The sequence below is a fragment of the Gobio gobio genome (genome assembly GCF_949357685.1).
Source record: "Gobio gobio genome assembly, chromosome: 17".
Classification (NCBI taxonomy): Eukaryota; Metazoa; Chordata; class Actinopteri; order Cypriniformes; family Gobionidae; genus Gobio; species Gobio gobio.
Window position 1 is genome coordinate 35865299 of NC_137110.1, and position 24029 is coordinate 35889327.

Below are 24029 nucleotides of genomic sequence, written 5' to 3' on the forward strand. Positions count from 1 at the left end.
CATTTTTGCAGTCCTTGCACCCTATTTTCCACGTCACTTACTATAGGCCAATCTTTTCACATTAACAATGTATGTGAGATAAAAAAATATATTACCTTACAGTCTAATTGAAGAGAAAGTATTCTCTGTTCATTTGCCAGAAAATCTTTGATTATTTATTTATGGTAATTGAGTAACCCATTCTTTGCCCAACTGTGAACATGTGTAAAACTGTAGGCAAACACACAAGGAACAGTGTCGGCACCATGGATTAAAAACACGGGAAATCTCAAACAAAAATATCAAGTAAGAATATGAATATCAATAGCTTTTTTATTTTATTTTGCAGTGTATTATATTACTGAAATATAACAGTTCCCTTTCAGTCGGTCACGTTCGACGTACGTCGGAACTGACCGACGAATTGGGATCTGATCTCAGAGACCAATCTACTTCGAGTGTATTAAAAACGAGCCAATGGAGATTGGCATGCGATCCACGCATTCCACGCACCGCCCCGCAGCGCGGGTATAAATAAGGAAGTGGAATGCTTGATCATTGCTTTTTACTTCGGAGCCGAACAGTGAATGTTTCCTGTGTCCTGTTTCTACGAAGAGTGTTTGACGAGTCTCGTGAGAGGATCTGCTTCCAGTGCGGGTGTGACAGCGCGTCAGCGAGTGCCGCTTCAGACGGAGATCAGCTGTTGGTTCGCTGGGCGTTTCCTATTTCTGAGTGCACACACAGGCTTGCACCTTTGTACTGTGTGGTGCCGCGGTCATCTCCCTGAGTGCTTCAGCACGTAAAAAGAGCAGTTTCCTTTCTAAAAGAGCAACACGGTTTGACCCTGCGTCTTTTTCAAGATGTCATTCAAACCGTGTGTTTCTGGATGCGGTCGATATCTGTCCCCAGCTGACGGTCACGTTCGTTGTCTCACGTGTTTGGGCGTTCAGCACGCTGAGGCTGCGTTCGTGAATGACTCATGTTCCCATTGCGGGAACATGACCATCGCAGTTTTACGGTCCAGACTCCATTACCTCGAAAGAGGCGGAGCACCATTGCGCATCCCCCGATCTAGTGGTCCTCCCGCTGCAAAGCAGAGGGCTGCTACTTTGGCTGATGGCCTTGGTGGGGACCTGAGGGTTACTGTGAGGGCTTCCCCGACGGGTCAAACGGCTCCTCGGGCCCCTCCCCCCTCCGCTGCGCCGGTGGAGCTTCCAGAAGAGCGCGCTGGCCTCCCCCGGGAGGTCCCAGGCGTTTCTTTTGGGGCTCCGGCTGAGGACATGCTGTCGATTGCAGCATCGGGGACGAGCTAATGGGCTCTGAGGATGAAGATTCGGCTGCGCTGCCCCCTTCGGGTGTGACAGCGTTGCCCGAGTCCGACCCAGAGCTTACGGCTATGCTTTCCCGGGCCGCCGCGAGTGTCGGGCTCGAGTGGAACCCTCCACCGTGTCCCGAACCCTCGCGGTTGGACGATTGGTTTCTCGGGACGGCCCGTGCTGGTTCTCAGCGCCCCGCCCCGGTTCCTTTCTTCCCGGAAGTGCATCAGGAGATCACGAAATCGTGGGTAGCGCCTTACAACGCTCGCTCACGGTCGACTGACTCCTCCGTCCTCACTACTCTCGATGGTGGTGCGGCTAAGGGCTACGTGGGAATCCCCCCAGTCGAGCGGTCTGTGGCGATGCAACTGTGTCCCAAGACCGCTGCGGACTGGCGGGGTGCCCCGCGTCTCCCCTCCCGGGCGTGTAAGTTCTCGTCCGGTCTCACGGGCAGGGCTTACACCGCCTGCGGGGAAGCCGCATCATCTTTGCATGCCATGGCGCTCCTGCAGGTCCACCAGGCCAAGACGCTAAAGGAATTGCACGAGGGTAGTTCCGACCAGGGTGTTATGCAGGAACTGCGTGCGGCGACTGACCTCGCTCTCCGGGCGACGAAAGTCACTGCACGCTCCCTGGGTCGGGCGATGTCCACACTAGTGGTCCAGGAACGCCACCTGTGGCTGAACCTGGCAGACATGCGTGATTCCGACAAAGTCCGGTTTCTCAACGCCCCTGTCTGTCAGGCCGGCCTCTTCGGCGACGCCATCGAGAGCTTCGCCCAGCAGTTCTCGGTGGCCCAGAAGCAGACGGAGGCCATCAAAAACATCCTGCCCCGACGACCCGCTGCTGCCTCCACCCAGTCGTCGTCGGCAGCACCTCCGCCTGCTCGTCGCCGAGGGCGTCCCCCTGCGTCCGCCTCCGCCCCTGCTAAACCCAAGCAGCAGCCTCCACCGGGAAAGCAGGGTGCCGGACGTAAGGGAGGCGCCCAACCCGCTCAGGGCTCCGCTAAACCAGCCGGCAAGCGCAAGGGGAAGCGGCCCTGAGACGGGCAGCCCAGGGAAGACGGGAGCTGCTCTGAGGGAGATGATGTCCGCATCCTTCTCCCACCCCCCGGAGGAGGACCGGGGGGCCCCGACTGGTGTTACATCTCTGCCGCTGGCTCTCCGGAGTCCAGCGGCACCCACATTCTCAATAAAAGAGCTGTTTCTATTTTCCCTGGGCCCCAAGAGGGCCAGGTTGGCAGTGCGCGACGCCCCCGGGCCTTGCCACTCCTTTCCTCCCCTCTCCCCCTCGCCAGGGGGCAGCAGTGTGGGCACCGAGAACGCCCCCGGGCCTTCTCACCCACACTCTGCCCCACCCTGGAATATTCGGACAACACTCCGGGCCGCCTCCGGGCCTCCCGAGTCGGGTCTGTCTATTCCACTTCGCTGCCCCACCCCGGGTACGTCTGTGGTGCCGTTGGTCCCGCTTGTACGGTCTCTGGGGGCTTGGCTTCAGCTCCCCAGGCCGTCTCGCTGGCTCATCCGTACCATCAGACTCGGCTACGCGATTCAGTTCGCTCGCCGGCCTCCCAAGTACAGGGGCATCCTCTTCACCTCCGTGCGGAGCAGGTCTTGCGGTCAGAGATCGATGTCCTGCTGGCGAAGGACGCGATCGAGCCGGTTCCTCCAGCCGATATGAAGGCGGGGTTCTACAGCCCCTACTTCATTGTACCCAAGAAAGGGGGTGGGTTACGGCCAATCTTGGACCTGCGTATCCTGAATCGGGCCCTGCACAAGCTCCCGTTCCGGATGCTAACGCAGAAACGCATTTTCGAATGCATCCGTCCCCAAGATTGGTTTGCAGCGATCGACCTGAAGGACGCGTACTTTCATGTCTCTATCCTTCCTCGACACAGACCGTTCCTACGTTTTGCGTTCGAGGGGAAGGCATATCAGTACAAAGTCTTGCCCTTCGGGCTGTCCCTGTCGCCTCGCGTCTTCACGAAAGTCGCAGAGGCAGCCATTGTTCCGCTCAGAGAACGCGGCGTTCGCGTCCTCAACTATCTCGACGACTGGCTTATACTCGCCCAGTCTCGGGAGCAGTTGTGCGAACACAGGGACATGGTGCTCACTCTCCTCGCGACAGCCCCTCCTTGGCCGATCCCCCTGAGGAGGGACCTTCTTTCTCAGGGACGGGGCACTCTATGGCACCCGCGTCCAGACCTCTGGAAACTCCATGTCTGGTCCCTGGATGGGACGCGGAGGTTCTAGGTGGTCTACCACAGGCAGTGTTGGACACCATCTCTTCTGCTAGAGCCCCCTCTACGAGGCGCCTCTACGCTTTGAAGTGGAACCTGTTCGTTGAATGGTGTTCTTCCCACCGGGAAAACCCCCGAAGGTGTTCGGTTAATGTCGTGCTTTCTTTCCTGCAAGATGGGCTGGAGCGAAGGCTGTCTCCCTCCACCCTCAAAGTGTACGTCGCAGCAATAGCGGCGTATCACGACGCAGTCGAAGGTAAGTCCGTAGGAAAGCACGACTTAATCGTCAGGTTCCTCAGAGGTGCGAGGAGGCTAAACCCTCCTCGTCCAAACTCGTTACCCTCTTGGGACTTAGCTCTAGTGCTCAGAGCACTTCAGAGCCCTCCCTTTGAGCCTTTGCAGTCTGTGGAGCTTAAAATCCTGTCAATGAAGACAGTGCTTCTGACGGCATTGGCCTCCATCAAGAGGGTAGGGGACCTGCATGCACTTTCGGTCAACGAATCGTGCCTAGAATTCGGGCCGGCCAACTCTCACGTTGTCCTGAGACCCCGGCCTGGATACGTGCCCAAGGTTCCTACCACTCCCTTCCGGGACCAGGTAGTGAACCTGCAAGCGCTGCCTTCGGAGGAGGCAGACCCAGCCCAGGCTTTGTTATGTCCCGTCCGCGCTCTCCGCGCTTACGTCGACCGGACTCAAAGCTTTCGGACCTCAGAGCAACTCTTCGTCTGTTACGGAGGCCAGCAGAAGGGAAAGGCTGTCTCCAAGCAGAGGTTGGCCCACTGGATAGTGGATGCTATCGTCTTGGCTTACCAGTCCCAAGACGTGCCTTGCCCGTTCGGGTTGCGAGCACACTCAACAAGGAGTGTTGCTTCTTCCTGGGCGCTGGCTCAAGGCGCCTCGCTGACAGATATATGTAGAGCTGCGGGCTGGGCGACACCTAACACGTTCGCTAGATTCTATAGCCTCCGTGTAGAGCCGGTATCTTCCCGCATCCTCGCCCCCAGTGGCCAGTAGCGCTAAGTGCCCGTTCTAAGTGTCGGCTTGCAAACGCCACTCCCGCCCTCTGGGCCGGATACGTGCGTCTATTTTCTCCAGTTGTGTTCCCCGGAAACGGCTAACCCTGTCGAGCTCCTCCGTCACCCCTGCGGTGCCAGACGTTGCGGCCGTCTGACGCCAGGCCTACACCCGTATGCTTGTGAAACGTGTGTGTAGGCTGGGTTCCATATGTAGCGGTCCCCTCACGGCTACCCCATATGTGTATTCTTCCACTCTGGGCGTGTTCTTTCCCCCCTGGGACCAGGCTGGAACCACCCCAGAGACTGCCATATGTTGCACTACCCTGCCAGGTTAGTCCTTATGTGTATTCTGCCACCTAGCCTTCTACTGAAGGACGTGGCTCCGCAGCGTACCATCTCCCGAGACGGGCACGCTTTCCCAGCGTTATCCAATAGTCACACTGAGTGGGTCTTGCAGAAACAGCAGTGACTGACCTCCCTGCTTGGAGCCCTGACTTCCGTACCATCTAAGACGGTCCAGTGCGCTCAAGCAGGACGCTGGAAGGGCCAGCGCCCTGGCGTTTTGGTAGGGATCCCAATTCGTCGGTCAGTTCCGACGTACGTCGAACGTGACCGACTGAAAGGGAACGTCTCGGTTACGCATGTAACCCTCGTTCCCTGAAGGAGGGAACGGAGATGTACGTCCCGTCGCCAGGTGCTGTGCTTCCGCTAGGGGGCCGAGTCACTAGTTCGGCTCCTCAGCAGAAAAAAGCAATGATCAAGCATTCCACTTCCTTATTTATACCCGCGGTGCGTGGAATGCGTGGATCGCATGCCAATCTCCATTGGCTCGTTTTTAATACACTCGAAGTAGATTGGTCTCTGAGATCAGATCCCAATTCGTCGGTCAGTTCCGACGAACGTCTCCGTTCCCTCCTTCAGGGAACGAGGGTTACATACGTAACCGAGACGATTTTTTATTCAACAGCTTCGGAATAAGTACTAATCTAAGTTCCATATACCCAAGGGGGGGATGTTCTCACGACCTTGCACAACATTCCCTAAAAGTTCTCTAAAGGTGACGAAAATCCCAAACCTTTACAGAACATTAGGGATGTCCCTAAAACATCCTCTTTTGGTTATGAAAGTGCTGCAGTTCAAGGTTCCTTATATGGGTCATTTGGCATGTTAACAGAATGTTCCCACATGGTCCTCTGTTGGTCAAATAATAACGTTCCTTGAAATGACTATAGTGAGACGTTCCATTTTATTTATTCTATGGTCACATAGTAACTTTACAAAGTGGACATATGGGACATTGACAGAACATTCTCATATGGTTCCCTGTTAGTCAGATGGGGACGTTTAATTCGGGACTACGCTGCATCATATCTTGTTCAGTGCAGTGGTCTCTACACTACATTCCCATAACGTTTGCAGGACCTTTAGGGGGGGGGACCTTTTGGTCCTATTTAGGTCCTTCCATCACGTTTACTGAATACTTTCAGAACATGTTTTTGTGAATCAATGTACACTGGGCTGCTTTTGCAAATGAGGGTCAGTAAAACACAGGATTTGCACAAAAGTTGCTTCTCAAAGATGGATCAATACCAACTGTTTGTCCAACTTCACATTCAGAACATGTAAGTACCGCATATTTTTTGGAATGTACGCAAATCGCTAATGTTCCCATTGCTTCTGATTGTATTCAGAGAAATCAGAGCTATGTCATTAGTTTTATTTTTAAGAAGTAATAAACGTGTGCTTCTGAATTTTACAGGCGGTGAGCATTTTGGGGCTAAAATACCAAGCTCTGGTCTCTGTGAAAACAGTAAGAGACAATGATAAGCCACACTAGCATATTCAGAAAGGCGATTTGCAAACACACACATTATAAAGTGCAGTACATGCGTGTTCTGGATATGAAGTTGGATCACGAAGGGTTGGCATTGATCCATCTTTGAGAAGCAACTTTTGTGCAAATCCTGTGTTTTAATTACCCTCATTTGCAAAGCAGCCCAGTGCACATAGATTCACACAAACATGGTCTGTAAACATGATGGAAGGACCTAAATAGGACCAAAAAATAACAGTAGAGGGAACGTCCTACAGTAATGGTCCCCTAAACATTCCCAGAACGTCACCAGCATTCCCCAAACATCCTTAACACCAGCGGGGACGTTCTCGGCGAGCTCCATCTGGGAAAACCATGATGCACGTCAGCGCTCTGCCTTGGCATGAGCGGGACCCGCATCACCAGTTCCAGATGCCAAACCCTCTTCCCTCAAGAAGAGAGCCAGACGAGAGCGGAGCGATCTCAGATTGAAAAACGCTCACAATTCACACAAACAGCTCCATCAGAACTGACTGTGCATGTTCTTGATCCCAGGCTTACTGCTTGTGTGCATTAAATCATTAATTTGCATTACCTTAACTCAAAGCGCTTCAGACAGAACAGTCCCTGAAGACGAAAAGATGTATGTGTGTTTGCAAGGCGCCCTTATATACTTCCGGGTCGCACATTGATGACATCATGGGCTGTTGCCGGTCAATAGGATTACCGTGATTCGTTAGTGATTTCAAACACCTGTCACATTGTGACGTTATTTCCCAAAGCGTCGTTCAACGCAGTGCGAGTTCCCTTTGGAAGGGAACATTTGATCAATAAAACTACAAAGATTTAACAATATAAATGACAACAACATAACTGATAAAAGATAGAGCAGTCTTTTATAACATGAATTTGCCCCTTTACATTTCTGTGAAATAAATGTTATTTGCAAGTTATCAATTTATCAAGTTCACAGATTAGACAGAAAACTAAAAATAATTTTAAATAAAGTGGACATATATCAAACATATTGAGAATATAACAAACATGAATTACAAAAAAATATAACAATTATATTTAAAGCAAAGACAAAATTAGATTAGTGCTTAATATCAACCATACACAATGCAGAAAGGGAAGAAGAGGAGCAACGATGGGAAATTATCAAGATTTATGCAGTCAAAAAAAGGGGAAGATGCACATACATACAGAAAAGCACTTAAGGTGCTTAATTGTCTATGTGCACATTTAAACATTTAGTGAAATTCTAAACATGATACATGTAGGCTATAATACATTCAAACAACAGGGGTTGGAAAAGGAGACATTGGCCAATATAGTGTTGGAGGTTTCACACCTATATATGTGTGGCCTGGTGGCTAATTTTTACAGATTTTACATTCCATCAGAGCAGTGTGTGAAGTTTGAATTAACAGAGCATTAGCACAGCTACACATACAATATTGCAATCCACAGAACATAGTGGGAGACATCAGAGTTCAAAAGAGGACAAAATGTTGGTGAGTGTCTGACTGGCTCATCTGTGACCATTACAGGAAGTCTTTGTGGTGTATCGAGAGCCATTGTATCCAGGGTAATTTCAGCATACCACTATAGGAACCACATCTAACAGGAGTAACTGTCGACACAAGAGGAAGCTGTCTGAAAGGAATGTCCAGGTACTAACCTGGACTGTATCCAAAAAACATAAAACCACAGCTGCCCAGCTCACTGCTGAATTAAATGCGCACCTCAACTCTCCTGTTTCCACCAAAACTGTTAATCAGGAGCTCCACAGAATCAATATGATGCTGTAGCCACACATTTGGTCACTCATGCCAATGTCAAATTTTGGTTGGTGCCAACAGTGCAAATCTTGGGCTGTAGACAATGTGAAAAATGTAGGTCTATTATTCTCTGATGAGTCCACCTTCACTGTCTTTCCCACATCTGTGGGAGTTACGCCCCAAAGAGGCTTAACACCGAACTGTTGCGTGCCCAGAGTGAAGCACAGGGGTGGATCAGGGATGACTTTGGCTGCAATATGGCATTCCCTACTGTGCTTGATCAGCTCACCACTGCCATGGACTAACGAACCATTATGATGGAATATGTGAATCTAATGTTTCAAACACCGTACCCTGAAGGGTGTGCTGTGTATCAGCATGATAATGCACCAATACACACAGCAAGACATGTGATAGAATGGTTTGCTGAACATGAAAGTGAAGTTGAGCATCTCCCATGGCATGCACTGTCACCAGATCTAAATATTTTTGAGCCACTTTGGGGCATTTTGGAGGAGCAAGTCAGAAAACATTTTGCTCCATCAGCATCACAGTGACCTGGCCTCTCTACTGGAAGAGGAATGGCTCAAAATCCCTCTGGCCACTGTGCAGGATTTGTATTTGTCATTCCCAAGACAAATCGATGCTGTTTGGCCACAAAAGGAGGCCCTACACCATACTAATAAATTACTGTGGTCTAAAACAAGGTGTTTCAGTTTCATTGTCCAACCTCTGTAGCAAAAGTTAATACAGTAAACTTTACATGCCTGTTACCAGCAGCATAGTACAGAATCTTGTATTGTCAATTTCTGGTCAAAATCTTGTACTGAAAATGCAAGAGTCCAGCACTCTATAAAGTTTACTCCAGCACATCCCAAAGACTAATTCTTTCACAATTTGAATGAATCTTGACATTCATCCTGGAATATGGCCATCCTGTGTCTTCTTACATGGTTGTTTAAGAAATTAAAGGCTACACATGCAATCACTGGAAATGTAATAATCACTGCAATAATGATCCAATCATAGACTCTTAAGCATTTGCCATCTAAATCCAAACAAGGACTTTTTTGCCGGGCAGTAACAGCACTTAGCCTTTATAAATAAAACAAATAAATAAAAACAAAATAACCAAAACCTAAAGGTCCATGTACCTTTGCGTCCATTCCTTTTTCCTTATTTAAACCAGAAATTAAATATGGAAGTTAAATCTTCTTTTTTTATTTTAACACTGATTAATAGAATTAGCAGATCCAAGCTAATTTTCCTTATATAATATTACTATTTTATTAAAAATAATATAAATTATATACAACTTGTTTTTTAATATGTAAATATGCTAAATTTAATTTCTAGTGTTTTTGCATCAATACACAGACGCTATAAGCACCAGCTGCCTTTTCTTCAAGCGTCAATAGAATGACATGCATCAAAATGCCTTAAAATATGACATTGTTTAATTTAAATTCTAATTCGTTAAATTATTTATTTATTTTTTACATTTATATTTCAACCAAAACACGACCATTTCTAAACCATAGCCTCTTTAGCTCCAACACCTTAGCTTTTCACTCTGTTTTATATAAATAAATGCCAAAATGACTTTAAATTACTGTGACTTTTTTGTCTAGCTGTTGTTTTATATCAAGAAATGGTAATGGTTTAGGAGTCGCTTTATACAGACTAGGCGACGCTAGATATAGCCGGCTGTTCAAATTGAAAATACCCCAACATATAGGCCGATCTTGAAAACAAAATTATACCCCAATATATAATTTTCATGAAAATAAAATTACCATGCCATGCCCCTCTTGTTGGTTTGATTGCTTCTATTGTTCTCATTTAAGTCGCTTTGGATAAAAGCATCTGCTAAATGATTCAATGTAAATGTTAATGTGAAACTTTCTTGCTGCTCGTTTATGCTTTTATTAATGTGTGTAGCCGTGATCGTGGTCTTTTAATATCACTGTCTTGAATTAAGCCATGTTAAGCGTTCCCTTTATAACGGTTTTCGACCATGTGGAAATGATGAACGTGTAAGTTCATATTAGGCCTGATCTGCTTTTCTACATAGAAGACTGCTTCATTAATGTGTATAATTCAATGTGTGTACAGGTTGGTCTTTTAATATCACTGTCTTAATGCATAAAGCGTTTTAACAGGAACAAGAGGGGAGCAAATTCGCCTGTCATCATGTTGGGACAGGTGTTCTGCAATGCCCGTTTCAGTTTTAAAATCATTTAATGTATTATCATATTTCAGAGACAGGCTCTCGAAAGTGTGGGGAAAACAATAATTTTACAAAAGAAAACATTTTTTCGACATTAGTCTGTCCATTTTAGATTGTGTTTTTAAAGATGCAAAACATAATAAAAAAAAATTCAAAGTCAATATTTTATTTTGTGCGCATGGAATTTGTGTATATGGTTTTAATTTAAATTTTGGTAATTAACATAGCATTTCAAAAAACAACAACATTCTTTTCATTCCATGGATAAAAAAAACAGAAAATTAATGGATGCAAAAGTAGACAGACCCCTAAAGTACCCCTATTATGGTTTATTTTTATGTAAAGTCGAAAGTGGACGATAAATAAAGTTATTCTCTCCCAAAAGAAAGAATCGACTCTGAACCGTTTTAATGAGTCGTTTTTCATTCAAATCGTACTACTTCACGGTTCTACGTCACTAGAAGATATATTTGCATAATGCCCGCCTATGTTGTACGCCTGTGAACAACTTGAGACGCCCTCAAACGTCATTTTACTGATGACTGCTTCCCAAATCTCAGAGTTCAATGCGGGAATCTCAAAACAAACTTTTTGGAGGGAAAAGACTAATATAAATGGAATCAGTACATAAAAAACTTAATATTAAAGATAGAATATGAATCTTTATCTGGGCTTTAGGTTGCCATCACCTCGCCCAAAGAATTTTGTTCTCACCTCACCTGCTCTCTTTGGAAAGAAATTTTGAGTCGTTTCTGTCATGGTGAGCAGGGAAAAGGCGAGGCAAGGATCTAATCACAAGCAGCATTTATTAAATAAACACTCGTATTATGAACACTCTTATAACACTCAATTATAACTGTGAGTTGCAAACTGGTATTTGCTATCATAAAATTTTCATTTGTTTTCACAATCACTTTTGCGCATTTTACCGTAAATAGATTTTACCGCAAATAGTTTTATGTTTACTGCACTTTTTGTTATTCACCTATAGGACCTAATGAATCGGAAATCTTGCACATTCACAAGAAATAGCTTCAACGTTGCAAAATGCGGTGAATAGGACTGGAAAGAGGATTTGACTTGCCATTTCTCATTGTGACAGGGAAACATTCTTTTAATTCAAGTAATTACAAAGGCCTGGAAAATCAAAACTGAAACCCTGTCCATTATAGTTATAAGCCTGATCAGAAACAGAAACCAGGTGGGTGTCAGGATAATGCACAATGTCATCTATTAAGGATGAGAGACTGTAATTGTCATTATTGTAATTCTGGAGAGGAAATATTCTAACCGCATCAATCACCTGATATTTTTCTAATTAAAAGATAGAGACAGGTGGGTTCACATATTCTACTAAAGTGCTTTTGTCACAAAGGTCAATCCTGAGCTTCTTCTTGGCCTTAGATCTGAAGTTCCTTAGTCTCTGCTTTACGTGGGAAGAGGTGAGTTATTCAATCAATTCCCTAATGTTCTCAAATCACTCCTCAGGCCTCTCTTCTAATAGTACAGCATGTTCTAATCTTCAAAGCTGTTTAATCATGTTTATCTGTGCTTAAGAGGATACTCTGCTCATAAGGATTTGGTCCCAACATGCTTGAGTGAAGACAAGAAATAAGCTCAATTCGAGATTAACATGGATACACTGTAGCTCTCTAACCGGGTCTCTCACACATACAACTGAGCATGCTATCACAATATAAGAATGACAACATCCAGACATGACAACTTTCCTAATTAAAGGGTTTGTTCACCCAAAAATGAAAATTCTGTCATTAATTACTTACCCTCATGTGGTTCGACACCCGTAAGACCTCCGTTGATCTTCGGAACACAAATGAAGATATTTTAGTTGAAATCTGTTGGCTCTGAAAGGCCTCCATTGGCACAATGCACGGTTCACTCTCAAGATCCTTAAAAGGTACTAAAGACGTCGTTACAAAGTCCATCTCACTACAGTGGTTCTACAATAATTTTATGAATTGGCGAGAATAGAATTTGTGCACAAAAAAACCCTAAATAACGACTTATATAGTGATGACGATTTCAAAACACGGAATCATGAAGCTTCAAAGCGGAATGAATCAGTGAGTCGAATCAGCAGTTTGGCGGTTTGACACGCGATCCGAATCATGATTCGACTTTATTGTAGAACCACTGTAGTGAGATGGACTTTGTAACGACGTCTTGAGTACCTTTTAAGGGTCTTGAGAGTGAACCGTGCATTGTGCCAATGGAGGCCTTTCAGAGCCATCAGATTTCAACTAAAATATCTTAATTTGTGTTCCGAAGATCAACGGAGGTCTTACGGGTGTCGAACGACATGAGGGTAAGTAATTAATGACAGAATTTTCATTTTTGGGTGAACCAACCCTTTAATGTTTTTAAAGGATTAGTTCACTTTAAAATGAAAATGTCCTGATATTTTACTCACCCCCATCTCATCCAAGATGTTTTCAAGAAAAAATAAACATTTATATACTTTTTAACCTAAATTGCTCATCTTGCACTGCTCTGCGACGCACCACAGATTACGTAATCACGTCAGAGAGGTCACGCTATAGACGTAGGCGGAAGTACCGCCCCAAGCGAACGCGCTCAGACTAATACAAACGCCCTTTACAAAAAAAACTCCATCTCCAACTTCAAAATCGTCCGACATCGTTGTTTAACCTTTTTTTGCTAAAGGGCATTTGTATTAGTCTGAGCACATACTCGAACTTTGAAACTGCATTGATTTGGACCTTCAACATTTTGGTTGCCATTGAAGTCCACTGTGTGGAGAAAAATCCTGGAATGTTTTCCTCAAAAACTTAATTTCTTTTTGACTGAAGAAAGAAAGACATGAACATCTTGGATGGCATGGGGGTGAGTAAATTATCAGGAAATTTTCATTTTGAATTGAACTAATCCTTTAATGAGGACATAATGCAAGAATTGAACAGTATTAATAAACCAGGTAATATACCAGTCATCTTTGAATCTCTAAGGCCCTGTTTACATGGTATTAAGAAGTGTTTTGTTCATAAGTGGACAATGCTAAATACAGGTGTAAATGGGGTCTAAAACGTTTTGAGTTCCAGAGGAAGTTGAAATTCAACAATTTAACTGGATTGCTTTCGTAGTGTAGATGTCGAATGTGTTCGAAACTACCACAAAAGACTGCCTAGTGCCTACTCTTCGCCTACTGACCTAATGCGTAAACAGTGGGAAATGTGCTAGTCATATGGGATTTAAACTTTGGCTGCTGAAGACCTAAAGTAAATTCGGTTTGAAGACAAAAAACGTACCAAGAACAATGTTCTCTCACCATTCCTTATTTCTACACACACTCACAGCGATCAGCGTGGTCTTGCAGCTATCAGAGCTAAAACTAACGCTGCTGCTCTCCGTGTTTTCCATTATCTCCAATCGAGTTTGTATAAATTGTGCAAGCTTACTTTATCCATTAGATTGAAAGATCTGAAAACCCCATACATTTACCCACCCATAGACCCCTCAAAGAAATCAGGAAAGAAGTGGTTGGAAGTGGACAAAAGATGTTAAACCTTCAGTTGTTAAAATACCAGGTGTAAACAGGAATGTTTCTCCCTCATTTACTTGTGATTCTATCAACAGAATTAACTTTAACTTCTATGCACTTACAGTACATAAAAAAGTGTAATACTTTATTTCAATAGTCCATAAGACATTCTATTAACTATAAGTAACTTTGCACCTACGTGTCTACAAACTCTCATTAAAGTATTAGTAGAATATTAGTAGACCGGTAGGCAGGGGCGTGGCAAGATGTTTTAGGTTGGGGGTGCTGTGTTTTTTTGTTTTTTTTAAGTAAAGTAAAAGGTAAAAAGTAATGCGTTAATTTATTATTTTTTATTAACGCAAAAAACCTGCCTACCTTACCAGAGCATGTGAGCAAAGCAAAGCGGAGCTTCACTCATGAACAGCTCACCTGTAAAATGACGTGCGCTCAAATCCCGCTCCGACATAATATTTCTCTGTACTGTAGCCTACTATACTTGTAGCCATTAAAACATGTATTTAGTTTCAGTTTCAATATTATAATATTATTTTAAAATTTAATTTATGTTGTTTAATTATAATTTATGTTGAAAAGTTAAAAAGTTTAATTTATGTTGAAAAGTTAACAGGACACATATGTCAGAAGACATGGGGGTCAGAAATAATTTTGAACACTTCATTAAGTTTTGTTTTTGTTAAAAGCCTTTCTTTAAAGTGAATTTCAGTTTGTATAATTTGTATCTTAATTTTTATCAGTGTTTTATCAACCGAATTGCCCGAATTTAATAAATAATAAGCAAATATAGCAGACAATGACATGGAGGCGGCGGCGCCGCGTGAACAACGGCTTAAATGAACAACTACTAGAAATAAAAGAAAAAAAAAAAGAATCTTCTGAAAGGAGCTGCCGGTAGGGTTAGAATAAGCTGACATGTACTTGCAAAGTTTCCTTTTGACGGTCCTACAACGCTTTGGGGAATCACGACAATCCTATTGACCGGCGAAAGCTCATGACATCATCGTTGTGCGACCCAGAAGTATATAAGGGCGCCTTGCAAACATGACATTCACCTTTTCGTCTTCAGGGACTGTTCTGTTTGAAGCACTACTCAAAGAGGTAACAGTATGAAGTGCACAGAGAAGACCAAGCGCTTTCAAAAGGGTGCCAACTCATGTCCAATATATTTTACACTGGAGGACACACACAAGCTGTGCTTTTACTGCCTAGGGGAAGAGCATTATGAGCGTTTCTTCTGGCTCTCTTCTCAAGGGAAGAGGTTTCAGTCTCTGGGACTGGTGTTTCGGGTCCCGCTCTTGCTGAGGCAGAGCGGCGACAAGCATCATGGGGCCCCAGATGGAGCTCGCTGATCGTCTCGAGAGGGTGTAGTTCTCTCAGATGATCCGCTGGCTGATGAGAGTGAGCTGCAGGAGGAGGAGACAGATCTTTCCTCCAGCCCAGCAGCAAGTGCTCTTCCGGATGAGCAGGAGACAGCTGATGAGGGTGGTGAAAGTTGGTTAAATCCTGAATCCTCTCAGCCACCCTGTCCCGTGTATGCAGAGCTGCTGTAGATTATGGCAGGGGTTTTCAAACTGGGGTCCGGGGACCCCCAGAGGTCCTCCAGAAGGTTTGAAGGGGTCCCCAGAAAATTTCAGAGAATAAAAAACAAAGCAGATAAAGTCTACCGAATATTCTAACCGTTTCATTTCTAAATGTTTCCCTCATTTCTTGCTGTATATATTCCAGAATTGTATGTTTGCTTTGTATCTTTCTAGTGAGTTTTTCTCACTATAGTCCCCTTTATCTTGCTCATTGGGAATGTAAGGCTGTATCCTCAACGCAGGACGTAAGCTGCTTACATACATTTATTGTGAAAGTTGCTTATACAAAACATTTTAGTTAAAACTTTTTCTTCTTCAGGTTTATACATCCAACATTAATAGCCAATTTAAGTTGGGAAACAATATGTTGTATTTATAATGTCACTCTTACTATTTAGTTCGGTTACTACTTAACAGTTTAAATGTTTTTTCATACATAAAAATAGATGGATTTTAGGATGGGGTCCCTCATAAAGCTTCATCATATTTGGGGGTCCTTGGCACCATAAAGTTTGAAAACCCCTGGATTATGGAGAGATCATTTGCGGTATGCTTGACAATCGATTTCTCTCCGGCCATAATCTCCCAGCTCCAGATAGCCTTCCATTTCTTTCCGATCTGCATAATGAGATCGAGAGAGCATGGAAGAGCCCATATTCAGCCCGAATTCACCAATAACAGCAGGCTAACTTCACTGATGTCGAGGGGATAAGGGAATATGGGTATTTGTCAATGGCACCGATTGATGAAACGCAAACTATCTCGCATCCGGACAGCTCAAAAAATAAAAAGAAGAAAAGCACGTAAACATTTGAATTGGGCCGTTATTTACGGCAGCATTTATTCTAATCATACCAAGCATATGACATTTTATTTACAGCATACAATCATGTTACGGACCACGCGAGCAGTGCGTTCCCGATCACAAAACTCTCCCCTCCACCGTGAATAAATCACAATCCCAGAGCATGAGTTTTAGGTTTTATCACTGAGGTGGCGTGCACAATCTGCAGTTATTTTTACGAACTTCCATGTGAGAAACAGAGGCGAACGGCGCATAACATACATCACGACCAAACATTAGCGATTGGTTGTGGCAAATCCAGAGTGGCTCTGGGCAGATCCAATAGTATTAAAATTCAACAGAGTACCCGCCTTCAAGGAAGTTAACGCTTGTCAATGGAGAGTGGCCAGACTCTCTGTACAAATGAAATGTACGAGTACGAGTCTGGTAAGACCAGGCTAGCTACTCTGAGCCTCAGACAAGATCTATGTTTGCAGGCTGGCCCTCACCGAAGCTGCCTCAGTAGCTGGCCTAGGCTATACTAGAGATAGTGGAGGCATTCTGCTAAAGCATTTCCACTTCTGGCCCTTCACTACGTGAATGTAGGCTTCTAGCATCCCTAACAATAGTCTCATCTCATGGTAAGAGTTGTTCGGCCCTTTCTGCATTCTGGGGTGATAAGAGTGACCCAGGGTTAAGGCCCGGGTATACTTCACTTACCGCGCCCGGACGCGTCACGCGCGCAGCCCTGTCCGCGCGTCTTTCAAAGTATACTACACAACGGATGCGCGCGGAGGATCGCGTTCGACACATGCGCAGTAAAAAAGTGTCTATGCTCCACCAGACATCGGAGGGCAGCACTGAGTCCTGTCATCAACGGGACATTCGCTGGGCATGATCGGAGAAGAACTGTAGTGCATCCACCATTGCTACATAGTTTGGAAGAAACACTGAAGAATCAACAATTCTCTCTTTTTTTTCCAAGCGTGTTGTTTTTAAACCGGTCTTTGCACACTCTTCTTCGATGGCTGAACACTGTGCTCAATACTGTGTTTATTGCCACCTAGTGGACTCTTCTGTACTGCTGGCGCATGCGCTGTTGCACGCGGACCGTCCGCGCGGTCACAAAATTTGGGCTGCGCGTGGACGGGGTGTGCGGCCGGCCGCGAGCCCTCCGAGTGACGAAAATTACGTCATGCGGGCGGTGCACGAACGCGGACGGCCGAAGTATACCCGGGCCTTTAGGCCCTCAAGTGGGCCTCCCCAATACAGTGGTCGCTTCACGAAGAGATTGGCTTGGCCTGGATTGCCTGACCCTGTCCCTCAGAGTTAGCTTCTTGGACATAGGCCGCCAAGGTAGGCTACGCTGCAGCCCACTGAACTAATGACCAAGCGATGAGTTGTATGTGGGTGTTTTTTTAAAGTAAAAAGGCCCCACTCCCCCAGGCTGGATGCAGATTAAATTTTTGTCACATCTGGAGCCACTGGCAGGAGCCCACCCTGTAGAAATCTCAGGGTCATGTGGTGAGTACTACCCTATTAAATCAGGGTATTTCTGAGTATTCCACTCTCAGCTCTGTATCGTTCTGCTTCACACCACTATGGCTCAGGTTGAGTGGGAATTTCTAACCTTCACTGGGTTTTGAAGTATGCTCCCTCGAAGCCAGAGCATTGCCATGAGCTGCCACCCACGCGCACAGATGGTAGGGCCCTGATCTGGGACCTCCATTGAGGTAAGGTGGTGTAAGTTGTACTCCCCTTGCTTAAACGATTTATTGCATTTTTGCTGAGTACACTGGTATTGGCAATGTAGTTAGGTACCAGGTCTGTAGGTGCTGTGTAAAATTTTATCTGCCAGCGAAGGCTCCCCAAAGTGTTCTAGGATGCAATGTCTTGTTCCCTGTTCTCGGGAAATGGTTACATACAGTACATAACCTCAGACGCTACTTATAGTCAGTGGAATGCCTGTTGGGGGACCATCACAATAAAGAGTTAGCAGATATTAAGCAGACAGTCTACTAATAATCTAATGAGAGTTAGTTGACAGGTAGTTTCAAAGTTACTTATAGTCATCAGAATGTTCAAAGGGACCATTGAAATAAAGTGTTACCGGTACAATGTACTTATGTATGTGTTCATGTTATATTGCAAAACACTTTTGCTGCTATTAAGGTGGGATATGGTTAAGGTTAATGACAGGTTTTGTGGTATAGTTAGGTTTAAGGGTGCAAGTGCATGTTGTAATATATAAGGAGAAACATCTTGACATTTATAAAAAAAAAAAACTTTTTGGGGTCAAAGGAAAAGTGGTAAACGATTATGGCACACAACCCCACAGTGTGTTTACAAAATTGTTACAAAGTTATTTGCCTGCAAATTTAATTCCATCTGCAATCTTGTGTTCTACAACTACACTTCAGCAGCTGCTTTCCCATGCATAAAAACTTATCTTTGTCCAACTTCCAGGGGATTGTGATGAAATTATTATATTTATTTATATATTTATGTAGTATATTTTTCACCTTACAAAATAAATGTTTTATAGAATATTTATAAGACTCCAGGGATTAACTCCCTGAAAATAATTCAACATATATTAGTTACTACATGATTTAAATGGCCTCATTTATGCGTCTAAAACTTTAAAAATACTTTTTAAAGATTACAGATTGATTTACACAGGGAGGTTCACCAGTAACTTTTTTATTTTGTAAAGCAGTTACAAAGCATCAATGATATATTTATGTTTGAGTCCAAAGAGGTTACATATACAACTGTGTGTGTGTGTGTGTGTGAGAGAGAGAGAGAGAGAGAGAGAGAGAGAGAGAGAGTGTGTGTGTGTGTGTGTGTGTGTGTGTGTGTGTGTGTGTGTGTGTGTGTGTGTGTGTGTGTGTGTGTGTGTGTGTGTGTGTGTGTGTGTGTGTGTGTGTGTGTGTGTGTGTGTGTGTGTGTGTGGTGGGGACAAGATTTCCCCACAAAGATAGCAATATCCGAAATCCCTCTCCATGTGGGAAAATTCTTTGGTTCCCATGAGGAAAACAGCTTATCCTCATGGGGGACCAAAATCATACTAAGAGATGTTTCTGTGATGGGTAGGGTAAGGGGATAGAATATACAGTTTGTACAGTATAAAATTCATTATTTCTATGGAAAGTAATTGTGTTTACATCAGGCTTTTATGACTCGTATTGAATAATATAGAAGAATATTGAGCTCATACTCAAGGAGGGGAAAAAAAAACATTTTATCACCTCAATTTTGTCCCAACTAAGCAAAAATATCCAATTTGGTTCAGTAGTATTTATATGACCAAAAAAATAAGATGAAGTTCTGATAGTTTGTAATGTAAATCAATGAGATCTGTATAACAGTATAGGCTATAGCAGACTACTTACATACAATTCATAGAGGTATCAGTTGTGAATCTGTACCCAATAATATGAAGTAAGATTAAATTTAAATGCTTATAGTTTTATGATCAGAGCTCTGTAGTTTTATTGTGTGGGGGGCAAAAGAAAATGCAATGCATCACATTTTAACATGATTATTCTAAAAAGTGATATATGTATAAGTAGACATAAGTTGCTTCAGTCCAGACAGTGTTTATCATGAATATCATGTTCATATTACGATTAATATAAAAGTTATTCTTAAACGGTAAGGATTCCACCGCAAAATATGCATGACATGCGAAGGACCTTTTTTGGAATTATTCTAAAAGGCCTTTTTTTGCTACAGAAGTATAAACTATCAATCAGACGTCAGAAGGCATGTAGTAGATTGAGTACAGCAGTTTTTGTTGTTGTTTTCTGTTAGGGTTAGGGAATGAGTTACGGTTAGCATTTATAACTAGCTGCATATAAAAACAATAGAAGTCTGAATGTCCACATTTTGATTGCTAATTAATCATATATGTGTGTGTTTACCAAAGAGAGACAGATTATGGTATGAGTTACATTCAAACCCACAGATAAAGCCATTAACTCTTAAGGCTGTAAGTTGTTTGCATCTTTTCAGAACATATCATGTGATCATTCCAGTTTTACAGTGAAAAACGAATACAATGTTATAAAATATCGGCACCTGACCTGACCTAAAGAACGGCTCAACAATCTTATGGGCACTTAACTGCTTTTGCATTTCTTTTGTGCAGTGTTCAACTGAACTGATAACATTACTTCACTGCTTGCACCCTCACTGACATTTGTTATACATTTGTTAAATGCAATTATCTCATTTCCCTGTGGGGATCAGAAACAATAAAGCAACAAAATTGAAGAAATTGCATTGTAGCAGGACATGAAATAGAACAACCAGAGATGATCATATCGTTTGACTATAGCATCATTCTAAATAATATTCTTATTTATGGGGTTAAAACGATTATAGTAAATAAAGTGGGGAAATAAAATGTGTTGGCTGAACTCACTCATTTCATGTCTAAATTTGGTTTGTCAAATAGAGAAATTTTCTTTCTGAAAATGATTTGCTTTTAATTGAAAAATCGAAGAATTGAATTATCTACCCCCTCCTGTATCAATTGAAATGTTTATCATCTTTTTTCACATAACATAAATAATTAGGCTAATATCATTAGCTACTAAGCTTCCTTTTACATACAGCAAAAATATAACGAAAATGCGTATTGCTGAATTCTCAATATTGCAATCTCGATTTAAATAGGTAGCGACAAATTACTGTCACTGTGAGTGTGTCATTGAATTGCTCATTCAACCAAATCGTTCAAAAATGCCTTTTAATTCAGGAACGAAACAGCTGTCTTTAAAGGGATAGTTCACCCAAAAATAAAAATTACCCAGTGATTTACTCACCCTCAAGCCATCCTATGTATATGACATTCTTCTTTCAGACAAAAAAAAAATGTCCTGGCTCTGCCAAGCTTTATAATGGCAGCCCAAAATTTGAAGCCCAAAATAGTGCATCCATCCATTATAAAAGTAATCCTCACAGCTCCGGATATTATAATATTAATATAATATTAATATTATAATTAATAATAAATTAATATAATATTATAATATTATATTTAATATTATAATATAACTGCCACTGCCATTATAATGCCTGGATTAGGACATTTTTAAATATAACTCCGACTGTGTCTGAAAGAAGAATGTCAAACACAACTAGGATGGTTTGAGGGTGAGTAAATTATGGGATCATTTTCATTTTTGGGTGAACTATTCCTTTAAGAGTGAGTCATTGATTTAACTGACTTGTTAAAAACAATATTTGTAAGTAAAACCTCATCAATAAAATTGACACATCAGGGAAGTTGTAATCATTCTCTTCCCTGTTATCTTTTTAGTTGTGGCATACTAACTTTGTAGGATGTAAGCTAAATATTGAATGTAAACTTTTAATTAATATATTTAATTTACATATTTAAAAATATATTAATTTGGACTCACAAACTTCCAACTTTTTTGTTTATTGCATTTTAGACTGAAAAAAAAAATGATCAGAAACTTTAGATTAAATTACATGGCTTGTTTAGCAGCATATTCAGGTTTTCTAGATCTCTTTTCTAAGCAAAATAAAAAAATAAAATAAAACAAAAAGTGATTATATTTTTATCCAGAATCATTCAGCTCTAAAACTGTTTTGCTCAACGTAAATTAAATCAAGCAAGCAAGCAAACAAGCAAACAAAAGCAACTGATGTTGCTGCAGTCAACAGACATTGGTGTTTGGTCCTTAATGAATCTGTTTTTAAATGAATCGTTTAAAAGATCTTTAGTTAAATAACTAACTGACTCACTTAGGCAATTAAGTCAGACAAGTATAGAATTCTGTCTTTTTATTAACCTATAACTTTACGGTTCTACATTTTACGAACGTAGTATTCGCCTACCATACATAAAACATATCACGTTGGTTCCCAATGACTATAGTCTGCGTAGTTTTGCACTCTTGGTCTTACTTACCAAAGCATGAGTTGACAAAGCCGTACCACATGCACCCGTATCTCCCCACCAGCCACCGGCCGCGGATACTGGCCGCGAAGCTGAGCGTGGTGCCGAACAGACACACGAGCATGTCACTCACACTGATATTGAGCAGAAGCATGTTCACAGGAGTCCGCAGGGTCTTGAATTTACAAAAAAGAACGAGGACGATGAAATTGTTTAGGATCCCGAATACCAGAATAGATCCCAAAATAACGGCGACCACATTGTGTCCCGTCCGTGACAGTTTATCAGCAGGCGTGTCGCTCCAATCTTGATCTAGCGAGGACAGCGTGTCATCATCCGTGCCGTTCGTGTAACTGAAATTAGCTTCTTCAGAAAACATCTTTGCTTAACACTGTTCATCAATAGTACTTTTATTGCATGCTTGATGCCATGGAGGAAATTCTTTCGGAGCTTCCCCACACCTGAGCGCGGTCCATGCCATTCATCACGAGAAGTTCTCTTAAGAATCGCAATTCATGCTTCATTTAATGCTGTGGTCAAATCCTCACGAGCGTCCTCACAGCGCAAGAATGCAGTTTCTGGGCTCAGCAGCCCAAATAAAAAGCCTTCCAGTCCACCACAAACACATTTAGGTTAAGCGTGTAGCCTAGGTTAAACTTCATTTGTTGGTAATTTCGGAAGATGTCTCATCGTGTTATAAATCCAAGTCTGCCACTAATGCCATTGCTAAATTTATAGCAGAAGTCGACAGTGAAATGAAAGAGTTGTGCAGACTCTCAAACAGGTGATCTACATATGCAGTCAATATCTCACTGCAGAAGTCGAACAAAAGGCAGTTAGGCTAATCTTATCTTGAAATGCTGAATAAACAATTTATGCACATAAAAGTAGCGGTTACCAAGATAAGTCCTATTTGTTTTCCCTGTTAATCGGCGAGGCGCGCACATCTCGAGTTGGCCACCTCTTCAGTGCACTTGAGAGCGTAAGAGCGCATTTTGTGTGTGGAAGAAGCCTTGAGAGTGACGTCGATACACCATATTAGCCTGGATGATTATCATAAGGTAGGTATACATTTCCATGTTGCGGGCTATATTTGCACACAAATAGACACTCCGGTTATACTGACTGTGTTATAGACGCTGGGTTTAATATTAAGCAATTCTGATAGAGTGGTAACGTACAGAATTATAAAACAATGTCTAAAGGACAGCACAGATTATAGCTAATTAATTAATTATACACGACATTTTAAATCCCCCAGTAAAATGTGACAACTTCATGACAGTTGTCTGAAGTTTTGTTTTTTTGTTATTCACAATTTTTTATAATCTTTTTACAGAACTCAACGCAACTCAACTCAAAGCACCGTTAAAAACAACAATTATATATAATAATATAATTATAATATCAAGCAGGCCTAGGCTACCATCAACATTTAGCACCATCAACATAAATTAAAGAAGAGACCAGACTAGACACAGCACAAACCAGCTACAGCTAAAAGAAAAAAGGTTTTGAGTTTTGCTTTAAACTTATGCAGTGTAGAGGCAGTTCTAACAGAAACAGGCTGTTCCAAAATTTCGGTGAAACAATGGCAAATGCACGGTCTCCTCTCAATTTCAGCTTAGCCCGAGGAACTTTTAACAGTCTCTGCTTGGATGACCTAAAATACCTTCCAGGATTGTGAATGGATAATAAATCGGAAAAATATACAAGAGCTGATCCATTCAAGGATTTAAAAACCATCAACAAAACTTTTAAATCAAAGCTAGCCAATTGGGAGCCAATGCAGAGTAATGTGCTCCCATTTAAATG

General features: G+C 42.7%; 1 protein-coding gene across 1 annotated transcript in view; it reads right to left on the reverse strand.

Moving 5' to 3' along the window:
• tmtops2a (teleost multiple tissue opsin 2a) overlaps positions 1-23217 on the reverse strand; it is a 47824-nt gene extending 24607 nt beyond the window's left edge. The window contains exon 1 of the mRNA XM_079841494.1: positions 22227-23217. Coding sequence (XP_079697620.1) covers positions 22227-22593 — 367 coding nt within the window. The 5' untranslated portion in view covers positions 22594-23217. The remainder of the gene's footprint in view (positions 1-22226) is intronic.
• Positions 23218-24029: the final 812 nt, after the last annotated feature.